At 51.0% G+C, this 25,294-nt stretch overlaps 1 protein-coding gene across 1 annotated transcript in view; it reads left to right on the top strand.

Moving 5' to 3' along the window:
* The window catches only part of LOC113982001 (astrotactin-2), a 211,205-nt gene that overhangs the window by 85,255 nt on the left and 100,656 nt on the right, over nucleotides 1–25,294 (top strand). The window contains exon 11 of the mRNA XM_039380540.1: nucleotides 24,371–24,521. Coding sequence (XP_039236474.1) covers nucleotides 24,371–24,521 — 151 coding nt within the window. The remainder of the gene's footprint in view (nucleotides 1–24,370; nucleotides 24,522–25,294) is intronic.

Below are 25,294 nucleotides of genomic sequence, written 5' to 3'. Positions count from 1 at the left end.
GGGGAGAGGGGAAACCCCTTTTTCACGCTGCTCCTCAGCAGGGACCTGCAGAGGACCTGCTCTGTTGGTGCCAATAAAGAGGTGAGAGCAACTGGCAGTCAGTGCCTGTGATGAATGGACAGCTTTGCATGATGGAGCAAATTGATCATTGCATCACCAGGCACAACTTACTCATTTCTGCAGAGAGAGGGCAATTCATTACTGTGCACATCACAGGCACACCATCATCCTCACAGATAACATCCCTATGCTCCGGCCTGGGCTTCTTATCACCCCAAGAGGCTGTCATCTCTCAAAAAGTGGTGGAGAAGCAGCTTGCAGTGCTTAACACCGGGATGGAGGCAGCCTTTGGCCTCATCCTCTGGAGAGAAGGGACAGACACTTTACAGGGAGGCAGCCACCAGCCCCTGCCCTGCAGCTGTCAACTTGGCTTCGTCCTGGCTGCTTACCAGGATTTTTCCTCCTCCCTGCCTCCCGCTGTGATTTATGAGAGCAGGTTAGAAGAGTCAGGTACGTCTCACTTTGCTACGGGGTGACTAAATGGAGACGTAACCTTGCGGCAGCCACAGAAGGGTGTGAGCAGCAAAATGAGAGAGGGATTAGGGGAGTGGTGCAGTGGAGAAAGAGGGGAAGAAACTGGAGCTGAAATCACCCAGGAAGTATCTGGGGCAGGTCAGAATTGAAATGTGGATCACTCAGCACCTCTAGGAAGGTGCAAGGAACTCACTACCCTCAACCTGTCTCTTCCTGGTCCATCACCAGCCTTGGCATCTTTCATGCCCAGAATCCAAGGGACGTTTCAGCCCTCCCTCTTCCTGGGCTTTTAATAACTCCTGCTGCAGTAATGCTGAGCTTCACTCTCTGTGCTCTTTTATGTGAACCCACTGCGTTTTTGAGGTCTTAATGCTGAGCTGTAAAACTGCACAGAACATGATCAAACCTCTTAGGGACAGGGGATGTAAATTTGGACCTGGCTCGTAGGCAAATCCATCGTAGGGAGCACCAGCAACAGCTACAAGTTTGGCAGCTGAGCGATTGCTGTTCCTCTTGTCTGTGGTGCTGCAGAGCCCAGGAGGGAAAAACAACCCATCGAGTGAACAGATTTTGTTTATATGTTTATTGAGACAATTAAGAATACCCAGCACTCGCCAAATATGCAAGCGCTGTCTCACTCCCAGAATGATTCCCTTTGATGTATCTGGGGTCTCCCATCACAGAGTAGGGTTTGGCACTGGACTCTGTAGCTGTCCTGTACACCAGATCTGCTGCTGTGGCTTTGTGTCCATCCATCCAGTTGCCTGGAGCAGGATCTGTGGTGGAGCAGGATCCTGCCAGTGCTGAGAGAAGCAGTGAGTGCTGAGGGTTTGGAGGGGGAGGCAGGGCTCTAACACTGATGTGCATGCTTAGCAGAAAGGGTGATGCGAGGTGGCGAGATCAGACCTTGGGTTCTTTCCCTGAAAGGTGTTCTCCTGTCCCTGTTTGATGGTGTTATTTGTTTTTATGTCGCTGCCTTTGCTTTCTGTTAAACATCGGCTGGAGTGTGCTTTGTAGCTGCCTGTTCAAAGCACAGCCCCTTGACCCCTCTGTTTATACAGCCTCTCTCTACTGTTTTTCCTGAATTACAATTCCCCCCCCCCCCCCCATTTGTGTATTATTACCTTTGCCTTTGTGTGCATCTCCTGCCTGGGAAGGGGACTAGAAGGATTGCAGGAAGAAGGATGAGGCAGTTCATCCCCTGGCCCAGGCACGGTGCTGGGATGATGGGGATCTGTGCCATGAGGCTCCAGGCTTGAAGCAGGAGAGTGACAGCAGAGGAACAAGGACAGTGGCAGCAGCAGGAGGGACAGGATTTCCTGGGCACCTGGGGAGGATGCTCAGAGTCCCTGCCCTCTTTCCCAGGGCTGACTTCAGCGACTTGTCCTTAAGACTCTGAGATGCTCTAGGGCAGGATGGGATGATGGCCCCAGTCCCATCTGGATGCACAGCTGTCCAGCTGTGAGGATGCAGCCCCGGGTGGGGCAGTGACACTGGGAAGTGCCTTTTCTTCAGCTATTTCTTGATGCAACTGAGTGGAAAGAACTGACACCTCCACCAACCAGTTCTGATGAGATTTCAGTTGCCTAAAACTTGGCCGACGTGGATGGGATCTACTCCTCCTTTCCTGTTTTTATCTCCTGTAACTGCTGTTGGATCATTTCAGCCAAAGGACAAAACTAATAAAATTCAGTGGAGCCGAAATGTTCCTGGGAGTGAGCCAGGGACCTGTGACAGGCCCCGCAGCCGGGGAGGAAAAGCCATCTCAGCGGAGACGACAGGAATGGAGATGGACACAAACAGCAGAGTTTTGTCCTTTTCCTTTAAGGGCACCACGAGAAGACACTGTCCCTTGCAGGCTTGAAAAGGGCTCTTGGAAAAGACATATCACTGGGAGCTCAGGGAGAGTTACAGACTCCCCTTTTCCTGGTAAAACCAGGATGTGCTGCACCACAGAAGACGGACCTCTAGGTTTATTTATATGGGTTTTTTTTCATTGCTAAAGGGAAGAGGGGATGCACATGTTGCTGCAGAGGAACATTGTTTTCACTGTGGAAGGACAAGGGATGGCAGCTTGGTGCAAATCAGACAAAACTGAGGGGCAGAACTCCTGTTCAGCTTTCACCCAGGGCAGGCAGTACCCTGTGGCACCACGGCTGCCAAAGCTGGCAGTGTGGGCAGCTGGGGCTGGGCACGGGGGCAGCCACGGGGGCACAGCCAGTGAAACAGGACGGCTGTGCTCAATGAAGACAAGTGAAGTTAATTAGTTTCAGCTCCTGCTCCTCCAGGGTGATGTTTCCATCAGCTCCAGTGGACTCGGTACAGTGCCCTACTGCCATGGTTGCTGCCTCCGAGGGATTTGCTCTGCTCCGGGATGTCACCCCAGCTCTTGGGGTGATTTATTAGGAAACAGTGCCCTTTGTGCTCTTGGTGCAGCACTTTCCAAGCAGCTCAGAGTAACTTTGCTTGTGCCATGCTGGTCCTTCTCATTCCACGCTGTCTCCAGATGCAGGAGGGATGCTCTACAGGCTCCCCCTGGCCCGCTCACCTCCAGGCAGAGGAGCAAAACCAGCTCAAAATGAGGTTAGAAGCACCAAAAAGCTCAGTGCATGGTTTACAGGCAGTGTCAGCATTGCACAGAGCAGGGACAGTGTGTCCTGCCTGGCCTTGCCCACTGGCTCAGAAAACCTTTCCATGCTCTGCCCAGGTTTTGTATTGTTGCCCCTTTTGTTCTGTGCATTTGCTCCTTAGTGTCTCCTTTTCTGGTTTATATGTTTGAAGAACTCGTCAGGGCTTTTTCTGGTCTCCCCAAAGTGGGTTGCTGGCTACAGAGCCAAAATCAAAATCTTCCTTGACTTTTTCCTGCTTCACATTTGTAAATCCTGGCGATACAGGGGGTGGTGATGCTTTCCTGGGCACTTTGCTGGAGTGTGTTGAGCAGAATATTGTTTTCAGGAACTAAATCAAAGAGCAGTGCAAAGCTGGAGAGGTTTGGAAGGCGGGCTGGGAAGCGAGCAGGGGGAAAATATCATCAAGAAAATTAGGTGAAGCCTTGCTAAAAAATAATCCCATCTTGGGAATTGCCCTGCTTTCACTGCCTGAAGAATTACTGTGCCATAATCAATTCAGCTCTAGACGTTTCCTGCGGTGTTTTTGATATTATGAGATGCTATTGACTGCTACCAAGTGCTTTTTATCATGAGGCAGATGGGTGCAGTTGGGGACCCACTGCCACACTGTGCCACAGGCTGTGCCCTGCTCGGGGCAGGACTCTGGCAGTGGTGACTTGAGTGGAGGCAGGAATGGCAGTGCTGGGAAAGAGGGATGGAGGTGTTGATGGACCACCCAGACTGTGTATAATCCATCCAGTGCCTGTTTCACCTCCTCCAGAGGATATGAAAGGGTCTGGTGTGGAGCAGCTCTGGAGGGGAGGCACATGGAGGGGCAAAGAGCCCCCAGTTGCACTGGGGCGAGTTGGTCCCGGGTGCCACACAGCCAGACAGCTCCCTGTTGCTTTGCTTTATATGTAAGGCAGAGCTGTCCCAGGCTGGGGCAGTGTCCCCCAGTGCTGTTCTCCCTCCTGGCCAGTGGCTCTGCTGGTGGCTGTGCCCCTGTCACTGCCTTGGCACATCTCTCCCAGCGCTGCTGTGCCCCAGGGCTCTCTCCCAGCTGCGCTGAACCCAGCAGCACACAATTAAACCCCAGCTAATACTTCCCTGCTACTGTGGAGGGCTTAAAGTGACACAAAATGAAGCAGCTGAGCATTAAGGCAGGATGCTGTGTAAATATGCACTGAGCTTTCGCAGTGAGAAGTCTCTTTATTCAGTTCAGTCCACATTTCCTTTCTTTTATTTTTTTTTTTGTAAATCAGTGTGTATCAAACACAGACGGGCCAGAGCTGGAGGTGTTGGCTCTGGACTGTGAGTGCCCTGGATTTGGAACCGGGTTGGAGCAATAGCTGAGTAGTTTATAAAGGGTTAGTAATAAAGCTGTGGTTGGTTTAATAAAGGACTCCTTGACTAATGGAATCGTAGAATCACAGGATTATTTGAGTTGGAAGGAACTTTAAAAACCATATGTCCAACCCTGCTGCCCATGGTGGCTTACATTCCCCGTTCCTTCATGGAGCTGTTGGTGGGTCCAGTTATCATTCTGCATCTCCCTGAGGGAAGGGAGAGCTGGGGGAGGCAGGGAATGGCACTCTGTTTAGGCCAAGGAGTCAGCACTAAGTGTGTTAGGAGACCTGGCTGCTCCTCTCCCTTACAGAAATTTCTCAAGGACTTAGGGTGGGAGTGGATCATCCCAGCCTGATGTGTCTCCAGGCAAATCCAAGCCCACCCTTCCCACCCTCTCTGGGTGGTGGGAGCAGCATCCAGGAAAAGGAGCACCCCTGGATCTGTGTTACTCTGACTCAGTGCCATGTGGGGTGAAATGGGTTTTTGGAATGTGAAAGCCATAATTTGTGCCTGAACACAGCTGATAGGTGGTACTGGTAGAGGAGGAGGAGAGTGGAGATCGATGCCATTGACCTGAAGGGCTTTTCATGGAATCTCACTGGGAGCTTGGGGACAGTTCTGGACTCCCTTTTTCCTGGTAAAACCAGGATATGCTGTGTCACAGGCAATTCATTATAAGCAGAAACCTCCTCTTTTCACAGAATCATAGAATACCAGGTTGGAAGGGGACCCAAAGGAGTTATTGAAGCCTGCTTTATGAGAAAGGAGCTTTTGGTATGGAAACCTTCACTGCAGTAAAAATAGTGCCTGGCTTGCTTGTAAAACACAGGTGGGCAGCAGATGGGCTTCGATGCAGCAGGGGGGCTGAGTGGGGGGACACTGCCTGTATTTGGGGAGCAAATGCTAATCTTCTGCTTTCCTGGGTGGAAAAGAAACCACAGAAATTCCTGCCATGCCCTCACCTGGCCTTGGAAAGGGGCTAAGAAATGGGCGGGATCGAATGGAAATCTGGTGAGTGGTGCAGGGAGAAGCCCCGGTTGTTTTGTGCCTTTTGGATTCATCAGCTGGGGCTTTGCAGGGGGCATGAAGAGATTTCCTGCTAAACATCTGGCTCCACGGTATTTTGGCAGCCTGCTCGGAAAGCCCCGTGTGTGCTCAGGTTACAGGCAGATGAGGGGAGGCAGCAGCAGCTCTGCTGTCCCTTTGCTGCAGGGATGGTGATCCCAACCCCACCACTGCTTCCAGCATGGATGGGGGGATGTTCCTCTGGAGGCTGGATGTTGTCCTCCCTCTGTCCCTGTCTCTTGGTGTCATTCCAGCTGTGCAGCCGTGGGTGACAGAGCATGCAGAGTGTAGGGTGCATCACCACGTGCTCCAGCTGCCTGCCCTACACACACACCTTTCCCTGCATCACCCAGTCAGGCAGAGGCAGACTGTTCCCAGAATAGCCCAAAATAAGCTCATTTCTGGGCAGGGTGTGGGTTTGGCTGTGCAAAGCCTGACTGGAGTAGCTGCAGCAGGGAGCTGGAGTGAAGTTCCTGAGCTCTGGCCTCTCTGCAGCAGCTGTGACAGTGTGGTCTGTCAGCACGTCTCCTGCTATAACAGGTTTTCTGAGCTTTGCAAAGTTCATCCAGTCTGTCCTGGCTTTCCTGGTGGGAGCAGGGCTGGGGGAGGTTTGGGCTGAGAAGGCTGGGGCAGGTCAGAGAGAGCTGAGCTGGTTTGCAGGGCCAGCACAGTGTCTGTGTGCAGCACTGATCCTGCTGGTCTCCGGGTCAGGGTCTCACTCGTGCAGGCACTTCCTCAGAGCAAAGCTACAGAAATAAACCCAGCACCGAGTGCTGGGTGACCTGTTTCAGAAATCCAGGGCTCTGCTCGGACTTGTTGCTGCAGAGTCCTGGCAAACTCAGTCCCCTGAGGCTGATGAGGTCTGAGATGATGTGGCTGCAGAAGTCAGAGTTGGACATGCTTGTGTATGGGCTCTGCTACATGAACAGCCTCCGTGGCTCAGGTGGAACAGTGGCTGTGTGTGCTCATCCTTGCTTTGGGGGCTGGAGCAGGGGTGTATGTGGCATCTTTTAACAGCACACATGTGCATGGAGCTCTCACTCGGGGAAGTGCAGCTCCCTGCCCACCCAGGGGGTGGCATTGATGGGGCAGGCAGGACATCGGTCACAGGCACATAAACCTGTGGGGTGGTGCTGCCTTGGTCTGTCTCAGTTCTCCTGTGATAAATTCTTTTCATAGGATTCCCTCTGGCTTGGCTAAGAGACTGTTTTGCAAGGCTTGGGCATTGGGGGTGGCACCAGGCATGGTCCCACATTGCTCTTCCTCTCTGAGCTGGGCACTGGGAGCCTGGGTGGGAAGAGCAGCAGAAGGTGGCTCTGACATATGCAGGCTTTGCTGCCAAACTCCTCCATCCTCTAACGGGAGCACTAGTGTGAAAATCAAAGAGGGTCAGTCCCCAAAGGGCTTGAGAAACAGTACTGAAAGCTCCCTGGTGCATCTTTCTGCACAACTCAAAGGCTGATTTTGTACTGTCTTGGGGCCATCTCACAGTTTCATGTCAATCCTTGTCCATTATCTCTTTGCTCGTAATTTCCCTGCATCGCTTTATCAAGGATCTGTTTGAAGTCCATACAAAGTATTTCCCTTTCCTTTAAAAAAAATCCCCAAAACAAATTGTGTTATTGAAGAAAGATAAGGGGTAAATCTGATACTGTTCAGAGTCAACAGGTAAACACAGAGGGGACAGGGACCAGTCTGGCAGGAGCTGCCACCCCCCAGCCACCCATCCTGCCTGGCTGTGCCTGTTGATGGGATTGATCCCTGTGGGGATGTGCCAACCCTCCCACTGGGTCCATGAGCTGCACAAGCTGCCATTGGCACATCCAAGAGCTTCCTGAGCTTCCACCAGCTTCAAGCCCTCCTTGCCTCACCCCATCCCAAGGTCTCTGGTCCCTCTGTGTCCCCTCCCAGTGCAGAGCCCCCCCTGCCCTCCATGGAGCCCCCTGAGGAGGAGGGGTTCCTGCCTTTTCCCAGTGACAAAATCAATACCAATGGCTTTCATTAATATTCTAGGAATGGCAGGGAAGATTGACTGCCTCATTAGCAGGCATCGTGTGAAACTCTGACAATAATTAACAACTCAACGGTCTTATTTGCTGGCCTATCACAGAAGTATTCAATCAAAAATGTAATTTGCTCCACGCTCCCATTTACCATAAAGAGAATATTCCTTCAAAGTTTTAAATAGACTAATTAAGAGGGAAGAAATACAGGGAAAAAAATTATTAACAGTATAGTTTTAATGGGAAATTACTGGAGCGTATTAATAATGCAATAACCATTTTTAACAGCTGTCTGTCAGTTTGTGGGCCGGGGTAATTAAATTAGTCACTAAAGGGTTAGTCAAATTAGGTGTTGGAGAGCGGGCACCGGGGCTAACGAAGGCGGGTCGGGCAGAATGCTCTGGCACAAGGAGGATGAGGAGGTGCTGAAGGAGGGTGAGATGCTGATGTTGAGGTCAGAGATCCCGAGGGACCCTGCAGAGGGGGGGAACCCCTGGTCACCTGAGGCACCAGCATCTCCTCTCCTTGATTTGGGTGAACCCATCGTGCCAGGAGACGCGAGGAGCCGGGCAGAGCTTTGCGTTGGCAAAGGCTGAGTCGTCTCTGGGAAAATAATAAGAAGAAAGAGTCTTATCTGAGCATGAGCATGGCCTGGGGTGGCCTCTGTGACGTCTGCTTCAGCCTGACACTGCTCAGGTTTTTAATCTCTTTCCCAGAGCCAGAAGGCAGCTATGCAGGGGATTTTTGGCAATTTCTTTCAAGGCTTTTATATTCTGCGGGTCTCAGGCTTGCGTTCCCCCTTCCTCCGCCCCTTCGCCCCTTTTGAAATGAACTGCAGTTAATTTTGGATGTTGCTGAGCCTGGAAACATATCTTTCTTGCTGCCAGCCTATTAAAAAAATATATTTACAGTTCCATAAAGCAAAGCCAGCTGCCAAGGTAACGTCCTGCTGGCTCCCCTGCGTTCCAGGCGCAGAGTAAGGATTTGGAGAGGTACTCGCTTCCGTGATCACAGTGAGGATTTTAAGCCCATTGGAGAGATTTCTGCCTCAGAAAATCATTGTGTCCGGCCTGGGGAGGTGTTGGTGGGAAGCAGGGTGCTGCGATTCCCTTTCCTTCTCCCCTCCATGAGTCAGGATGGGAATGTGGGCCTTTAGGTCTGAGTGGGAAGAGATTACACCTTCCAGTGTGGTTTTTTTGAGATTTCAGACATTTTCTCCATTTTGTACTTCACCCGTCAAGAGGTACCAAGGAATGTGGTGGTTGGGGTGTTTGGAGGGTGTAGATGTCTCTGAAATCATGACCTACATCATGCAGAGCAAGGACATGAATTTCCATATATTGGCTGAATGTTTGGGCTTTTCTGGGCAATTTTCTTACTCTGGTTTTACATTTTCTCACACTCAAGATCTGTAGAGGTGATAAAGAGGATGGCAAAGCCTGTGTGTTCTCCTCAGAGGTTTCAATTTTCATGAATCAACAGGAGGGTTTTTCCATAATTCTTTCTCCCATCATCCCCCATTTGAAATTTAACTAGAGAGACCTCCTGATCTGCCTGAAGTGCTTGGGGCTTTCTACTGCTCTTTTTCTATCATTAGACAGATGTGGAGCTCACAGTTGCTTTAACTGGGTGACGTGGGGAGAAAATGTGCCCCACGTGGCATGTGGGAGTCGAATAACCACCCAGTGGAAGCGTCTCTGATTCAGCTGGTGGCTTCTCAAGAGGAGAATCCCAGGAGAAGGGAAATGGTAAAACCCATCAAACCCACCAGAACACCTCAGTATCCCAACAACTGCAAAAAAACCCTGTGCCTGGGTAGGCACAACCCATGTGGGCACTTGGGTGAAGGCGGGCCCTCCTCTTTCTCCACATGATGGAGAATTACAAGCCGTATAGATTATTTTAATGGCCGTATTACTTCCAACTGTGCCTCCACCATCTGTTCTTCCCCAATTACAGATGCAAAGACCCAGCATGTTTCCCCATTCGGGCTGTAGAGGATGAAATACAAGCATTGTAAAAGGGTGTATATTCTTCCAACAATGTAGTTGGCACCTGTGATGTGCTGCTCGTGCTTCTGCCCCGTGTTAGTCGGGATGCTCAGCCTGGTCCCTCTGCTCCACATCCCGGCCCGTGCCCGGATCCGTGGTGGCAGAAGGAGTTGTTAATAAAAGGAAGAGGCTGGTTTGCTACATGATTTGTCTGTGCCGAGCGGGGCAGCTGAATTATTAACGCTGACCAAGCCTCTAAGTGCTACAAAACTCGACGAGAACCTCTTACCTCCGGCACAGCGATAAACAGGATTGAGGCACGGTGGGAGGCAAGGAATTAAGATAGGACATCAAAGGCTGGATTCCGTCAAGTAAATCATGCCATTGCTCCAGTAAAAGAGCCCCTAAATGTTTTATTAGGGATTTTCAACAACTACCAAAATTAAGATGGAAGGGATGAATTATTAAAAAATAGATTAACTAAACCAGCCCCTGAATTAAACATGAAAGGTGCCTATCGGGAGCGGCACGGCCACCGTGTGCTGCAGGCATCTGAGTCCTTCAGCCAGGCGTGCTGGAGGGGCCTGGAGAGGGGGAGCAGCTGTGCTGGGGGCATGGAGAGCCACAGGCTGCTCCTCCAGGTCAGTATTGCACAGCCAGGGCATGGAGAGGCTGCTGCAGGGTCAGGAAATAAGAGTGCCAGGTGCTGTGGAGTCATGAAAGGTGGGGTTTCTGCCTCAGGCTGAAGAGATGCAAAGGAGAGCAAAACATGGGTAGAAAAAGGTGACTTGCCTGAAGTACTCAAGCTAGGATCTGAACTTTCTTTTCCTGCTTGTTAATCTGGGGTTACCAACTCAAAACCGTCTGTGGCAGGACAAGGACTGAGCTGGGGAATGGCTCGGGGGTTGTGGTGGGCACTGGGAAGCTGCTCTTCCAGCTCTGGTGCTCATGGCATTGAATAAGGGTAAAGAGGGTTTGCAGAGGACAGAGAGGCCCCAGAGTGGGGGAATGGGTGAGGAGGGCTCGTATGGCCCCTCCCACCATGCCACCTGGGAGAAACAGGACATGATTTGGGTGTTGCCAGGGTGTCTGTCCATGCCCCTGCGTAGTTTTGAGCATGTTGGTCTGCCCCCATTGCTTCTTGTGCTAAACCTCTCCCACCTGGGTGTGCCTGTTGGTGGGATTGATCCCTGTGGGGCGTAGAGTCAATATCTTAATCCCTTCCTAAAGCCGACTTGTGATCCCAGTTTGGTGTTTCTGTGCCCTTGCAGTACAACCTTCCCCAGGGAGGGCTGTGGCAGTCTGTGAAGATAAAGCACAGATGAGAACAGGAGGTGAAGAGGTGCTGTTGTCTGGGGTTTGTTTTATTCCAGCCCCCAGGAGGGTGGGAGCATCGTCTCCAAGTGTGAAACACAAAATGTGGTGGAATTTCTATTTGTTCTCCCTCTCTTTCTTCTTCCCTAACGCGTTCAAAGCTCTTACTTGGAAGTCTACAGTCAAACCCCTGCAAATGCCAGTGGTAGTAGAGCTGCTGGGAGCAATTCACAGTGTCTACAGCAGCACTGCTTTAAGGGGCACTGATGGAACAAGTGGAGGCTTCATTCATAATAATAATAAACTGCTATTTTGCAGTTATACGCTGCTTTTAATCTTCACAACTCAAAGGAGCGTTAATTAACTGTGTGGCACGGTGGGAGGCAGGTAGCTGTTGTTGTCCCTGTTTTACAGATGAGGAGGCTGGAGCACTGTCACATCCTGCAGCCTGCCCACAGTCAGACAGTATTTCACCATCCCAGTCTGCAGCCGATCCCAAAATGCCAGCTCCTGCTCGGGAGCTTTATTCTTGGGAATGCTCTCCTGTGGCAGGGCAGACCCTCAGGGGTTCTGAGGTCGTTTGCATTTCTTTACACCCAGTTTGGTTTTGGATAGATAGAGGTGAATATTGCTGAAGTCAAATGTGAATCTCCTAATTTGAATTAGTCCAAATGCCGAAAGCAAGTTCCTTGCCCTCGGGCCAGCGACCGGGCAGAGTTCCAGCTCTGCAGTGCTCCTTCCACTGGGAATAAAACTTGGAGAAACATGTTAAGCTCAGTCTTTGCTGTGATCCCCACTTTTGCTGATGTGTCTGGAGAAGCCTGTTTGGGTGAAGTGCTAAAAATACAATCACTGACTGTTTTCCTGCTCAGAAATCCCCAGGTTTGCCTCTCTGCCTCCAAAATCTCCAACTTCACTCTTTTTCCAAGGGTCACATTTGCAGATGTTTGCTTCTGCTGCTGCTTATTGGCTGAAAGATCAATGTTTTGGCCCTTGTGTATGTAATCAAAGAGGAGTCTTGGCTTGTATTTTGGGAGAGCATGTGCTGGAGAGGCTTTGGGTAACCCTCACCTCTCCTTGCACGCAGTGGCTGGCCTCCAAGAGCCCTCCTGGTGCTCACAGCTCCCCTCTCTGCCCAGAGGCACCAGCTGCCACGGGCTCTGAACGATGCTCCTGGCATCCATCAGATCTTCATCCACTGCTCCCTGCTCCCTGGTGGTTTGTGGGGTTCGTGGTGGGACCATGGAGGGACATGTCTCTGCATGGCTGTCTCTGAGGTCTTTCAGAGGAAGCAAATTCTATTTTGGCCATCCTCCTCAGCCCCTCGAGGCAGACCTTGGATTACCATGGAAGCTTTTCCATTTAGTCTTCTTAATTAAGACAGACACTGAAATAAAGGTGGTGAGTGAAGTATGATGGGCAGGAGAAGGAGGGTGGTCCTGCAATGTGCAAACGCTGCTCTTGTCTTTCTTTCTTACCCTTTTTTTTCTCCTCTCATCAATCTCCTGTTGCTAAATGTGCAGCTGGAGAGAGGGTTCCCAGGCAAACTTCCCACTGATGGGTTCTGACAGATCTAATCAGGCAGGAATGGCAACGACCACGTCCTGCTCTGCTGTGAATTGTGGTTCAAACCTCATATCCTTCACCATGACACACTGTGGTGACTGAAAGGAACCTGATGGCTGAGATCTGGTTGGCCTGAGGGCAGGAATGCTCCCATCACATGCACACCTGCCTGTGAGATTGGGCCCCTGATGCATCCCTTGCAACCTCTACCATTGCACAGCTCTTCTAAAGGCCTTTGATGTCTCTCCCAAGTGGTATTTTAGTTGTCTGATGCTTCCTGTTGCTCAGAAAGACTAATAATAGGTTCCCCCTTCTCTCCCCAGCACCTACTGCAAGTAGTTCCAGGGGCTGTAGGCTGGGCCTGATTTGACTGTGCTTAGGAGTACTTAGATCAACCCTAGGTCTGTATCTAAGCTAGTCCCTGAGGCTGCCTTCTCTAATCGTTGGAGATCTGGTCAGTGGAGCTCAGGGCATGGATCAGCTCTTTTTCTATCCTTGACTGCCTTAGGGCAGGGGGGTCATCCACAAATGAGCCGATTTCTCCTGGTGAGTTTGGAGGAGCCCAAAGTGACCAGTCCTATGCATATCTTGGATTACTTTGGGATGGGTGAGCTGCATCCCATCACTGGCCTCTCTCAGACCTGGGGCAGGGTTGCTGTGACTGCTTCTGGACCAGCAGCAGTCCGGTGTCAGCCCTGTGCAGGCTGTGCACTGGCTCCAGGGAAAACACCCTTGGCACCAGCAGACCCACAGTTGCAGGAATGCAGTGCCCCATTGTCTCATCTCAGGATTTGAGTCTGGGGTCTTCCGTTTTAAGCACAGCAGACCAAGTCCCACAGCACAGTCCCAAGCCTTGGTGGAGCTGGCACGATCCCTCCCTCCCAGGGCTGAGCTCCTGAGTGAAACACCCTTACATGACCTACAGCGTGTGCCCTTCTTCAGCCTCTCTGCCTTTAACCCTCTCTCTTCCTCTGGTAAATGATGATGTCCCTGTTCCACGTCCAACTCCCCACTCAATTTATCTTGTTTATTGACCCAAGCAGAAAGTCAATGTTTTCTTCATCTGCCATTTGCTTTGATGGCAGCCAATTTGGTTCAGCCAGAGCAAAACCGGATGCAGCAGAGTTCAGCCTCAGATTTTTCTCCTGTTTTATTTTTTTTTTTTAAAACGCTGATTATCCTTTTTTTCCTGAACACACCTGGCCCTGGACACAGCTTGGCAGCCTTCACTATACGATATGGCTGCAGGCAAGGCTAAAAATGTGCAGCAATTACCCCACGAGCTGGAGAGCCAGGAGGAAGCCTGCAGGTCAGCTCATTACAGGCTGCAGCCAGGGCTGCCTGTGCCCTCCTGATGAGGGCTGTTTGTTTGGGAAACGCTGGCCTCTGGGGCTTTCAGGTGCCTTTGGAGCTCTGTATCTTCCTCAGAAGTGCAAAGGTGATGCTTTGCAGCCATTGCCTGGATCAGAGTTTTTCAGGCACCGCGCCGTGGGCTCCACAGTCTTGTTTGTGCTGGGGCTGGGATGTGGGATGGCAAAAGGCTGGTTCGCCTCTCACAGGGTATTTGTGACACTACAGATCAGGAAAGGTTCACTGAAGAGCATGGAAGAGCAAGTGCAGGGATAAATATAGCCTCTTCCCCAAAGGGTCTGGAGACTGGGGACAGAGTGTGGCTGCTTTGAGGTCTGTCCAGGCAGCGCCTGCACCACAGTGGCACATCTTTGCAGGGGAGGAAGAAGACAAACCCTTCTGGCAGTGTGGGTGTGGTTTTAGGTCACACCCAAGGTGATCTCATGAGATGTGGTCCAGGCCTTCCCCAGCCACTGATGCCCATCACTTCCCTGTGTCAGTGGTGGTGTCTCTCTGATCCTGGGTTGAGCTTGCTCAGGGGATTTAAACCAGCAGAAACCCCTCTTTTTCTCCATGGTAGGAAATTCTTTGCTCTGAGGTTCCCACATCTCCTTGCAGGGGTGAGATGGGTCCCTGTCAAAGGCAGCAGCAGATTGGGGTGTTCCTCACCTTTGGAGACCAGACCCATGAAGGTGGTGTCTTCAGAAGGTCTTGGTGACTGTTGACTTACAGAGGAGAGTGCTGCCCTGGTGACAAATCCAGCTGTACTCCAAGGAGCTGCTAATGGATGCTGGGCACCTTGGAAAACACAGTCTGCATTGGGTGCCTAGATAAGTGCCAAGTCCTTTTGAAAAACCTGCCCATGTGGATAGAAAATCCCTATGCAAATCTCCCCCCAGGTATAAAATTAATTGGATTCTAAGTTCAGAGAGTACTTCTGGAAATGAGCTGTAAATAATCTGGTTGTGCCTCAGTTCCTCTGTCTGTGGACATTCACCTGGCTTTCTTGGAGCCAGTGAGTGTTGCTGATGGAAGGTGCTATATATAGCAGCAAAACTATGCATATATGTATACATATGCATAAATGCATCCCTAGTAAGTGACCCAGGTGTGTGATGTTTTCTAAAATACAGCTCATGGGTTTGTTTCTCAAAAAAGCTCTAGTTTTGCTTCTCTGACGGCCTCTCACCTCTCTCTCTGTGGAGCCATGAGTACTCCCATGGCATGGGATGCTTCCTCACCCAGTACCACGGCTGGGAGCAACATCCCCAGCTCCCCAGGTTGGGATCTGGTGATCCCTGGGATGCAGAGAGGTTGGTGAAGGTCACTCGGGAATGTGGCTCTCAGGAGGGGGTTCAGCTGGATGGAGCTTTATTGCAGAGCCTGGGGTTGCTCCTGGAGCTATGTTAGGATGCTGAGTGGTCTGCAGGGGCTGGCTCCTCCATGGGCTGTCCTGCCTGCAGCCAGCATCCCATCGGGCTCTGCAGTCCCAGTGCATATCCCTGTGCAGAGATGGCTGGTCTGTGGCACCCAGTTTCCGAGGAACTCGACACTGTCTGTTCCCAGCAGATCGATAGAACATCTGTGAAAAATCAGGGCATGGATATCTGATCCGGCAGCCCTGGCTGGTTCCTATTTATCTGATCTAATTCTGTCGGTGTTCCTGAAGTGCTTATCACCACCACGTCTTGGCACTTTTATTTGTGCATTGGGGACCCCCCAGTTGCTGGGCAGTGAGAGGGGTTGAGAATGGGCTGTGGCTGGTCCTGGTGCCTGGGCACAGGCAAAACATGGACTGAAGAGTGACCCCCTCCCTCTCCCAGTCTGTCTGCAAAGTCCAACATTTCCAAGTGATCCTCATGAATTGCTCCAAAGTCAGATTTGAAAGAACTGATTAGAAAGGAAAACTTGCCCAAAATACCCTGGAAGGCTGCAAAAGAGCAGGAAAAACCCCAGTGACTCATTTGTGCCTAAGCAGAGGCTGAAGTCTGAGCCCCAAGCTGGCATTTTCCAGCTTGTCATTGCAAAATTCTCAGGATGACCAAAGCCCCCATGCCATACCCCGTACCAGGTCCATCCCCAGCACTCATGGGGCAGTGCAGGACACCTCTGCTTCTGTGGGGCTGGGGGCTGTGCAACCACAGGGCACAGGAGCAGGGGATGGAGCCAGCACATGGTCTGGGGTCCTTCCACCTGCCCCCTGTCCCCTCCGAGTTCCCACCAGCAAAAGAATTCCCAATTTCTAGGCCAGGAAAGTAGCGCGGAGAGATGGAAACTGCCACAGCCAAACTTTCATTTAGGCTAGATTATATGTCTGTTTTAAATGGGAAAACCCTTCAGCCCATCTCTTTGGGATGCTGAACAAGCAGGACCTGAAATCTTGTTTTGCTGGTGGCTGATTACTTGGAAGGGCAAAGACCCAGGGGAAGGTGGGTGGATGCTCCATTGCCCTCTGACGTGTGATTGTGTCCATGTTGGGAGCGGGTACAGGTGAGGTGATGAGGAGGTGCCCAGAGCTCATCACAGCAGTGAGATTCATGGCATTTTATTGCCATTTTTTAGCGTATTTTTCCAGCCACAGAGAACCTATGTTGACTCTATGTCGTGTTTGAACCAGCTCAGACAGGGCTGCAATCACTGTCTGGTACCGGGGTGGTCTGACCCATCTCACGATGTTTTCAGCCTTTAATAATTTAGGATGAGAGATCTCAGACCTTCTGTCTGGGCTTTTGCTTCAGTGCTTGTTTTTCTAAGATTTCTTTTTCTCCCCCAGGCAAAACTCTTGCAGGGGATTGAGGCAGACGTTTTGCGGAGGGTCTCTCTCTTTTACGGGCAAAGAACCGCCTTAATTTGGCCGGCTCCAAAGTGCTTTTGAAAAACTTGAATCGCTGCACACAGCATGAAGTCTTGTTTGATTGTAGCAGCGAGAGCTGGCAGCGATTGTCCGTGCCCAAGCATGGATGAACATCCCTGCTCCGAAGCACTGGTGAGGGAGACAGCAGCTGGCCAAAAACACCGAGTTTGGGCCTGGCGGGGAAGGGGAACGGGGAGAATAGGGGAGAAGAAGGGGCTGCACTGGGACAAGAGGGGGAGAGAGCAGTGAGCAGGCAGGTGGGAGTGATTTTGCCCCAGGGAAAGCTCTGCCCACCAAAGGCTGAGCGATGCTGCGTCCTGCAGCTGCAAGATGTCCTCTTTTTCCACACTGAACCCCTTCCTCCCTGCCCAGAATAAAACCCCCATTAGGCTCCTCTTTAGCAAACGTTATCAAGTTTTGCAAAACTCCAGAGCTGGGAGGTCTGGGAGGTGCTAGGGTGGGTTTGCTGTGCAGCCTTCAGGCAGCCCCTCTGTGCATGTGCATTATGGAATCATCTTTAATGGCACGATCACATCCAAGTTTTTCACCTTTGCCTCGCTCAGCACAGCCGACGAACCTGCTCTGGGAATGATCTGCATTAATGTGAAGCTGTAAAAACTTGGAGCGAAGTCAATGTAGAGCTGTGCTTTGAGCAGGGAAAGTGTCATTTAATGCTAAGCACTCTGAAAAATCACGTCTAAGCGTCTCAGATTTGGTGCATGTAAGGTAGTGGATGTTTTTTACATCACCGTGCCTGTGCCTTGGCTCCCCATCTGTAAAATGGGGATGATAACAGGGAGATTGGGGACTTAATCACTTTATTTGTCGTGAAATACTGCTGCTTCTTGGAGTTGAGCAAAGCATAAGCAAGCCGTGAGGAGCTGAGTAATTGTGCATGCAGAACAGCGCCTGGATAGAGTACAATAAAGTAGGAGCTATGTGTCCTCCAAGGAAGAGAAAACAAGATGCTGAGAAGCTGCAGATGAAGTTGTTTGTAGGGGGCTGAGAAACTGCAGATGTTTGTAGGTACCTGGGGATGGGTTTTGGGATGCCTAAACTGAGCTCTGGACTGTTCCAGGCATCCAGGGGCACCTGGCTGCAGCCTGGCACCATCACCTTTGGCATCTGAGGAGAGAAAACTCCTTCAGATAACCCTCTTGTATGTGGTCTTGGAGTCAACACCTTCATCAAAGGCATAATTGCCAGGTTGCCCTGGCTACCTTAATTCTCACATTCTCTTAAGTTTTGAGTATGTGACATTGCAACCTTTTTAATTTCCTTTATTACACCTTTTCTGTGTGCACAGACCAGTGAGTGCCCGTGCTGTGTGGCCGTGGCTCTGTTTGTGGGATGCCTGGTGGGCCTTGGTGTCTCACCAGCTTTGCAGTGCCCCCCGGAGCTTCTGGGGTGGCCGGGTGGGACACGATGCTTGGCAGTGCTCTTTCTCCTCCCAGCTGGTGTCCCCAGGTGTTAAGTGTGGGATTTCTGTCCCACTGAGAGCACTTGCTGTGTTCCAAACCCCTGGACCATCCCATCCCTTCCCATGCTGCATTTTGCTGTTGAAGGAAATGCAACCTGCTGAACCTGGGGTTGATTACAAGCCACAGTGAAGCGGGTGCTGACACATGTAATTTCCAGCACGATTTACTGGCCGTGCTTTGCCATCCCTGTTGAGGCTCATGTGCTTTTTCCTAACCCTCCTGGCACTGAGGTTGCCTGGGAGACTGAGCCAGCACCGCCTGCATTTCCTTTGGCTCATGCAGGGTTGAAACCACAACCACAATCTTCCCTGTAACATGAGAAAATGCTCTGAATTAACACTGTCTTGTTTAACTCATCCGTGACATCCTGGTCCTTCGCATGGCAGAACTGTGCTGGCTCTGAGGGGGCTGCAAAAGGGTGGGGGGGGGGGATCCTGGTGAACCCCAGCATCCCTTGGGATGTGCTTTCTGAGCTGGCTTTTATTCCAGTGAGCTTGTTTTTGCTTTGCTTTGCTTTGCTGTAATTAAATTCCTGGCCCTTCTGGTTGCCGAGTTGAGCTTCAAAACGCTCCGGCGGAGTGATGGTTTTATTGAACCTCCAGCAAATTACTGAAGCTTGGTAGGGAATTTTTCACACTTTCAACCTCAAGGTTTTTTGGGAGAGCGTTTTTGCAAGTGTTTATGATAGTACTGCCACAAGAAGTGAGACTACCCGGAAAATTTGTAGCAAGCAGCTCATCAGCTGTGGAATGTCAGCGTAGCTCCCGCTGAAATGCCTTCTCCAGCGTCACTCAAGTGAGGATGATTTCTCCCAGTTGAGGACCTGGATGATGGTTTTTCTTGAAGCCTTCCAGCACTATTACAGTGGCTGAAAAGTGGCTGTGGGTGTACTGGGCAGAAAATCACGTTTTTTTCTTTCATAAAATAATAAATCTGCTGCACGCACACCCATCTGCAGGGGCTGCGCTGGGAAGGCTGGCTGAAGATGGGAGCTTCAGTTTCCAAGCCAAAGTTTCAGACTGTGAAATCCCCTGATAAAGAGCTACCACCACCTCCTGAGGTTCTTCAGTGCTGGGGCTGAAGATTAACCTTTCCAGAGCATCCCAGCTTGGTCAGTTTGAGGATGGACTTACTTGGTTCATGGTTCAATGCTGTGGGAGATGGTTGCTATATTCACCACAGATGTGGATATTAGGAAGGAATTCTTCCCTGTGAGGGTGGTGAGGTCCTGGCACAGGTTGCACAGAGAAGCTGTGGCTGCCCCATCCCTGGAAGTGCTCAAGTCCAGGTTGGATGGGGCTTGGAGCAACCTGGGCTAGTGGAAGGTGTCCCTGCCCATGGCAGAGGGTGGAATGAGATGATTTATAAGGCCCCTTCCAACCCAAACCATTCTGTGATTTTATGATCAAATGGTGTAGTGGGGGCAGGACGGGGCTGTAGAGAGAATGGTCTCTTGCTGCAGGCAGAATAAAAATGGAAAGGGTTTAAATTCCAGGAAAAAAACATAATCTGTTGCATTTAAATTGGGGACCCCTTTTCTCAGGTGATCATTTATTGCTCATTCATCATGATCTGGGTGTTTACTGGGTGGCCCCACAGTACAGAACAGCTGAGCCTGTGGTGCAGTCAGACCCAGCTGGAATTGTTGTGTGAGTGTGGGAAGCACTAAAAGCACTAAAAATAACTTGGAAAACATCTCCAGTTGGCCATCCAGCAACGGTGGGCACTTTTCATCTTGAGCTCTTTTTGCCTTGGCCGCCTTTGTTAAATGTGAGGAAAATAATCCCCAGTGTACAGAAGCTGTGGGTATAAATTAATGTTTGTGAGACACAGGGGGTCCTGAGAGGGGAAACCCCCTGAGGAAGGGTTGGCTCTGCAGTAGCTGAAGGCTCTGCAGGTGGCAGAGCTTCATCATACCCTTTGCTGCTCGTGGGCCTTGTCTCTAGAAACTCATGAACTCAAACTCCCACTCTGATCCCTGTCCAAACCCAGCTCAAGGAGCAGATGGCACTGGCTTAGTCCCCAGCTCACATCCTTTTCTGTGTCCTTCTCAGCGATGGTGAACTTTGTAAGACACTGAAGTCTTTAACCATTAGCAGGCAATAAAAAGGGGCAGTGGAGTTGGATAACACCCACTAATCCCCTTCAGGATAAGCTGGAGAGAAGAGCCACTGCAAAGCTCCGGAGCTTACTCTGAGATGAGTGCTTTGGAGGCTTTGAGAATTGCATGGTGTTGGTATTTCATGAATAAATAACCCCCAGTGGAATTTTTCAGTGAATGTGCTTCATTAATGAGACCTGGAACAAAGAGGGAGAGTGGAGAAAAGTGTTTTTGAGAGAATCAAGGCGAGTGTGGGTGATGGGAGGTGGCACAGGGCTGGGTGAGGATGAGTGCCATGGTCTGCAGCTGTGCAGGGTCATGAAGGGAGCCCTGCTGTGCTGTACCATGCTGCACATTTGTGGCACGAGAAGTTGGTAGAAAATTGGAGTTTACTGATGCTGGGTGTGTAATCAGTGGGTTCTGATGTGGAGGGCAGTGTGTTTCATTTATAATTATCATTTGGGTGTCTGTGTGCGTCTTTGGGAAGGCTGGAGTGTTAAAGAGAATATGCATGTGTTCACAGATGTGCATGTACTTGTGGACAGAATCTGGCATCAGAAATTAGGTCACTCACTCCAAAATGCCTTTTTTGGCAGAACCTGGCATCTCCTTCAGGGTGGTGAGGAATTGCCCCTTCCTCTCAGTGCACCAGGTGCTGAGCTCTGCCTGCTCCCTGTGGTTTTGACACCTGGGTCCAGCTGGGGCCACCGGCAGCTTCCCCTGCCTCTGTGGTGTGCTCCGGGCACAGAGGGACTGCAGAGCTCATCTTCTCCCTCCTGCCCTGTCAGAACAGATCTGGGGCTCAGTCAGTGAAATCCAACACGGATAGATGGAGAACAAGAGGAAAGAGCTGTTCTTTTGCAGGCAGCTTGTTGCTGCAGGGAAAGTGATTCATCCATCAGGGCTGGTCTGATCTGGCACCCGGGCCGTGGTGGGGATGGCTGTCCCCAGCGGGCTCCGTGCAGTGGTGACCAGATGCTGCCACCGCTCCTCAAGTGTCCCCTGCCTTGTCAGCACTGCCTTCTCTCCAGGGCTGGCTCTGGGATTTGAGGAGTCCCATGCAGCAGGCAGGGAGGGACAGGCAGGGGTCACTGCTGGAGCTGCACGAGTGGAAAGTCATCTGCTCCGAGCCACGTGTCACTGCGGGAGGCGGGTAATTAATGATTGCACTTCACTCCCAAAATTAAAAGGAGCCACCAAGGGTACAGTGCCAAGGGCTTGACAGCGCCTGCCTACAGTGGGCCTTCATCCTCCAGCCCCTCCAGAGGCAGACAAAAGCAAAGTTTGCTCCCAGATGCTTGGAGCAAGCCTCTCATGTGCTGACATCCCCCTGTCAGGGCTCTGTGTTGATGTGATGCTCCTCTAATCCAACGACAGCCACTATGGAAACAATCCTGCTGATCAGCCTCCCTCCATCTGCCGGCAGCGCCGTCACCCCACTCCTCTCACAGGTGACACTCGAACACTTCCCTCTGGCTCTGCTGTCCAACCATCCAGCGAGGTTAATATTTTAATACTCTTAATGGCTCATTCCGGCTCGGCAGCCCCTGCCCGTGCTTTGTTGGGGGTCATCCATTATGCTAGCCGTGATTTCGGAGAACGGGTTTCCTGTTCTCATCCTCAGCCCTCCCGAGGGCAGAAGGTCGGTTTGTGCTTCCAAATTTTAATTAAAGCACGATGAGCTGCCCTGGCAGCCCCAGCCCAGGAGCACGGTGCTGTGCGGGCTGAGCCAGTGTCTCCTGGCAGCACTACAGCTCTCGGGAGCAACCCCATCCAAGGACCCAGCCCAGGGTCTCCTTTCCACCACCCAAAGCAGCTGTAGCTCCTCACCTTCTCCCTCCAAGGACATGGGAGCTGCAGGAGGGCTGTTCTGTGGCCAAATGGAGGGAGGGTGGGAGCACGGTTCTCCTCGCAGTCCACCCACGATGAGAGACCCCTTGAGAGAGCCAGATGGGGCTGAGCTTTCGGGGAGGGTGGTGGAGGAGTTGTCATGGTTTGTTGGGTTTGGGTTTTTAAAAATAATTTCCCCCTGCATTAATAAACAGCGTTTTTTGTTAGTAAATAATATGCCCTTCCTCCCCCCCCCATCTCTCCAGCAGAAATGTGTGCCCTGATCTAATATATTCTGCCTTTCTCACTCCCTCACTTCAGAGGAACTGCAGATCCTGGTGGGAACAGAGTGCTAATAGAAAACGGCCTCTAAAGATATTTGAAACATGACCAAGAAAGGACAGAGGGAGATTCAGCTCCAAATATGCTGGAAAATCTAGGAGATGGGCCAAGAGAGGGGGAATATCAGAAGCAGGATCATTAGGAGGGAAAAGTTAATTGGGAAGCATTAATTGGGGTGAGAGTGGGCAGCACAGACGTGAATTTGCAGTGATGCAGCCGGTGGCACCGTGGTGGGCACGGAGCTGCCCCGATGCTGGGGTAACTCCACCCTGACCCATGGCAGGGGAGAAGCTGCCCACTCCCTCCTTCCAAATGGGGACGTGCCAATTTACTGTTTCTTGCTGGTTTTATGGTATTTTCCTTGTTGAAAGCCCCAACTTCTGGAATCCTGTGATTCCCTTGAAATCCGGAATCTGCAAAATCATGACGTCAGTACTGCGTTAGGGCTTTATTTCTTTGGGTTTGCTCTCTGAGGAGTTTCTAGCCCTCAAGCTTGCAGTGAAAACCTCACTTATACCCTAAAGACTCCAAAAAAACAAGAAAGCAGACGGCACGTTTAGGGAAGGGGGAAAAAAAAAAAACAACAACAAGCAACAAACCCACCCAGCAATTGATTTATTTTTAAAACCTCATCATTTTGGTGCCAATTTCATTATATTCTTTTTTAATGCCTGACTCATGATTTTTCTGAGCGTTTGGTGTTGGCAGGGCTGTGTGCGTGAGTGTGACGGTGTGTGAGCTCAGGGGCCCTCTGCTGATAGATAACACAGGGCTGCTTCCAGACAGCCCTCGAGGGCTGATGAATATTCCTCCAGCGCTGTTTCATTGCCAAGCAGACGGTTTTCAAATTAAACCCCCCCCCCCCAAAAAAAAAAAAAAAAAAGGGAGATTAGCAGCTCTGGGCATTGAGTCCTTGTGCTGATGGGTGAGCAGGGGAGATGCTCAAGGGGAATAAACCACCCTGTGACTCCCAGTGTTGCCTCAGGGAGTATTTTAAGGTCAGAGAGGTCAGTGTTTATTTGCAGCCTCCTGTGTGTAAAGATCTAATAAACAGCCTGTGCAGGTCAAGTCTGTCACCATCAGTGACTTGTTCTGTGACCTTGGGTACATCACTTTGTCTCTCTCCTGTCAGTGTGAGGGTTACAGGGTCTCTTGCCTAGGATGGGTTGCAGGTATTGGTTAATATATAAACTGTGCTTTGAAGATGAAAAATATCTTGGAGACGCTTAAAGCTCTTGACAAGCATCTGTGTTCCTTTTGCAGGAACCCAGCAGAAGGCGAAGTGCCTGAATGCTTTGTCACAGACAAAATCTGCTGTGTGTGCAGCTCGGAGAGGCAGGGCTGGGAGCTTCCCAAGGCTTCACGTGGCCATGGAATTATTCCTAGGCACTTATGCTTCTTGCTTGCTTAAGAGAGGGGTGTCATGGCACGGCAGTGCCTGGGGCTTTGCACATCATGGGCTGGAGCAGAGCAGCAGAGCTGTGCCCTTCATCCCCTGGAGCAAAGCATGGGGATGAACCTCCACATCCACATCCCAGCACACATGAAGCCAAGTTTCATGTGTCTTTCCAGCTTTTACAGTGTCCCTGGATGATGGATGGCGTTTGGATGCTTAGGGAAGCTTGGCCCAGCTCAGGAAGAGTTTTATGGTTTTGGATTTGCTGTTGTCTAGTGTAGGGCTGGATTCACACACAGCCCCAGCCTACTAATAAAGTGTCTCCCAGTTGCTAGTTTGCATAAAACTGATAGGTAGTATCCTTGAAACCCCGTAACTGGTTGATTCTGTGAAGGATGTCAGAGTCACGCAGCAGATTTATTATATATCATAATAACAAAGCCCTACTTTTCTTGGGAAGCTTCCTTTGGCTCGGTTTCGCTAATCAAAGCGCCGGGATTTTGCCAGAGCCTCTCCTTGTGGATGGCCCTGCCCCTGCCATGCGCTCCAGCTCCCTGCCAGCCCTAATGGTGCCTTTTCTCTCCAAGGGAAGAAGCGATGCTGTCCACCTACTTCGAAACCATCAATGACTTGCTCTCCTCCTTCGGGCCGGTCCGGGACTGTTCCCGCAACAACGGCGGCTGCACCCGCAACTTCAAGTGCGTTTCGGATCGCAAGGTGGACTCCACGGGCTGTGTGGTAGGTACTGAGCCTGCTGGGCCCCAGGGACAAGCCAGAGGGGGATATGACCTGCTCCCTTTTGGGGATGTGGCCAGGGGGATGTGTGTGCTGTTGGTGGACTTCCCCCACCGCTGGGGCCTTCACAGTGAATCACAAATCCCTTTGGAACCTCAGGGAAGCAGCCCAGGGGCTCAGATGAGCGAAAGAAAAATCCTTGAGGCTGATGGTTGTTTTCCTGCTTGTCTACAAGCATAGGTGGGAAGCTGTCTTGCTTCTTCTCCTGCCTTGTGCTTCCCAGTGTGGAAGAAAGATGAAGCATCCATCCCCCCATCCTCTCCTCTCGGGGCCTCTCTGACACCCTCAGAGTTTTGATTTGTTTCTGAACATGCTCATGTCTTGCCAGACAATCTACTGAGTCCCAGGTTTTGCAGTCCTCCCTCCAAAAGACCTCCTAGACCCTAAACCATTAGTTTTGAGCAGAGACTCTTGAGTCATAGAATCCTAGAATGGTTTGGGTTGGAAGGGACCTTAAAAATCTTCTTGTTACAACCCCCTGCCATGGGCAGAGACACCTTCCACTAGACCAGGTTTCTCAGAGCCCTGTCCAACCTGGCCTTGAACACCTCCAGGGAGATAGGAGGTGTTCCCAGCCACACTTGCACAGAGGGGTTTTGCTGTGCTTCAAGGTGGGAGCAGCAGAGCTCAGCACCTCACTCAGCTCTAACCCATCTCACCTCGACAGCAAAGTCACCTCTTCCCTGTGAGTGAAGCTTTGTGTGAGTCTGGTATGA

The sequence above is a fragment of the Pipra filicauda genome, unplaced genomic scaffold, assembly GCF_003945595.2.
Source record: "Pipra filicauda isolate LSUMZ 115617 unplaced genomic scaffold, ASM394559v2 scaffold198_size2598500_pilon, whole genome shotgun sequence".
Lineage (NCBI taxonomy): Eukaryota > Metazoa > Chordata > Aves > Passeriformes > Pipridae > Pipra > Pipra filicauda.
The sequence above is the reverse complement of the archived record's forward strand: the minus strand, read 5'-3'. Positions and strand labels throughout refer to the sequence as shown.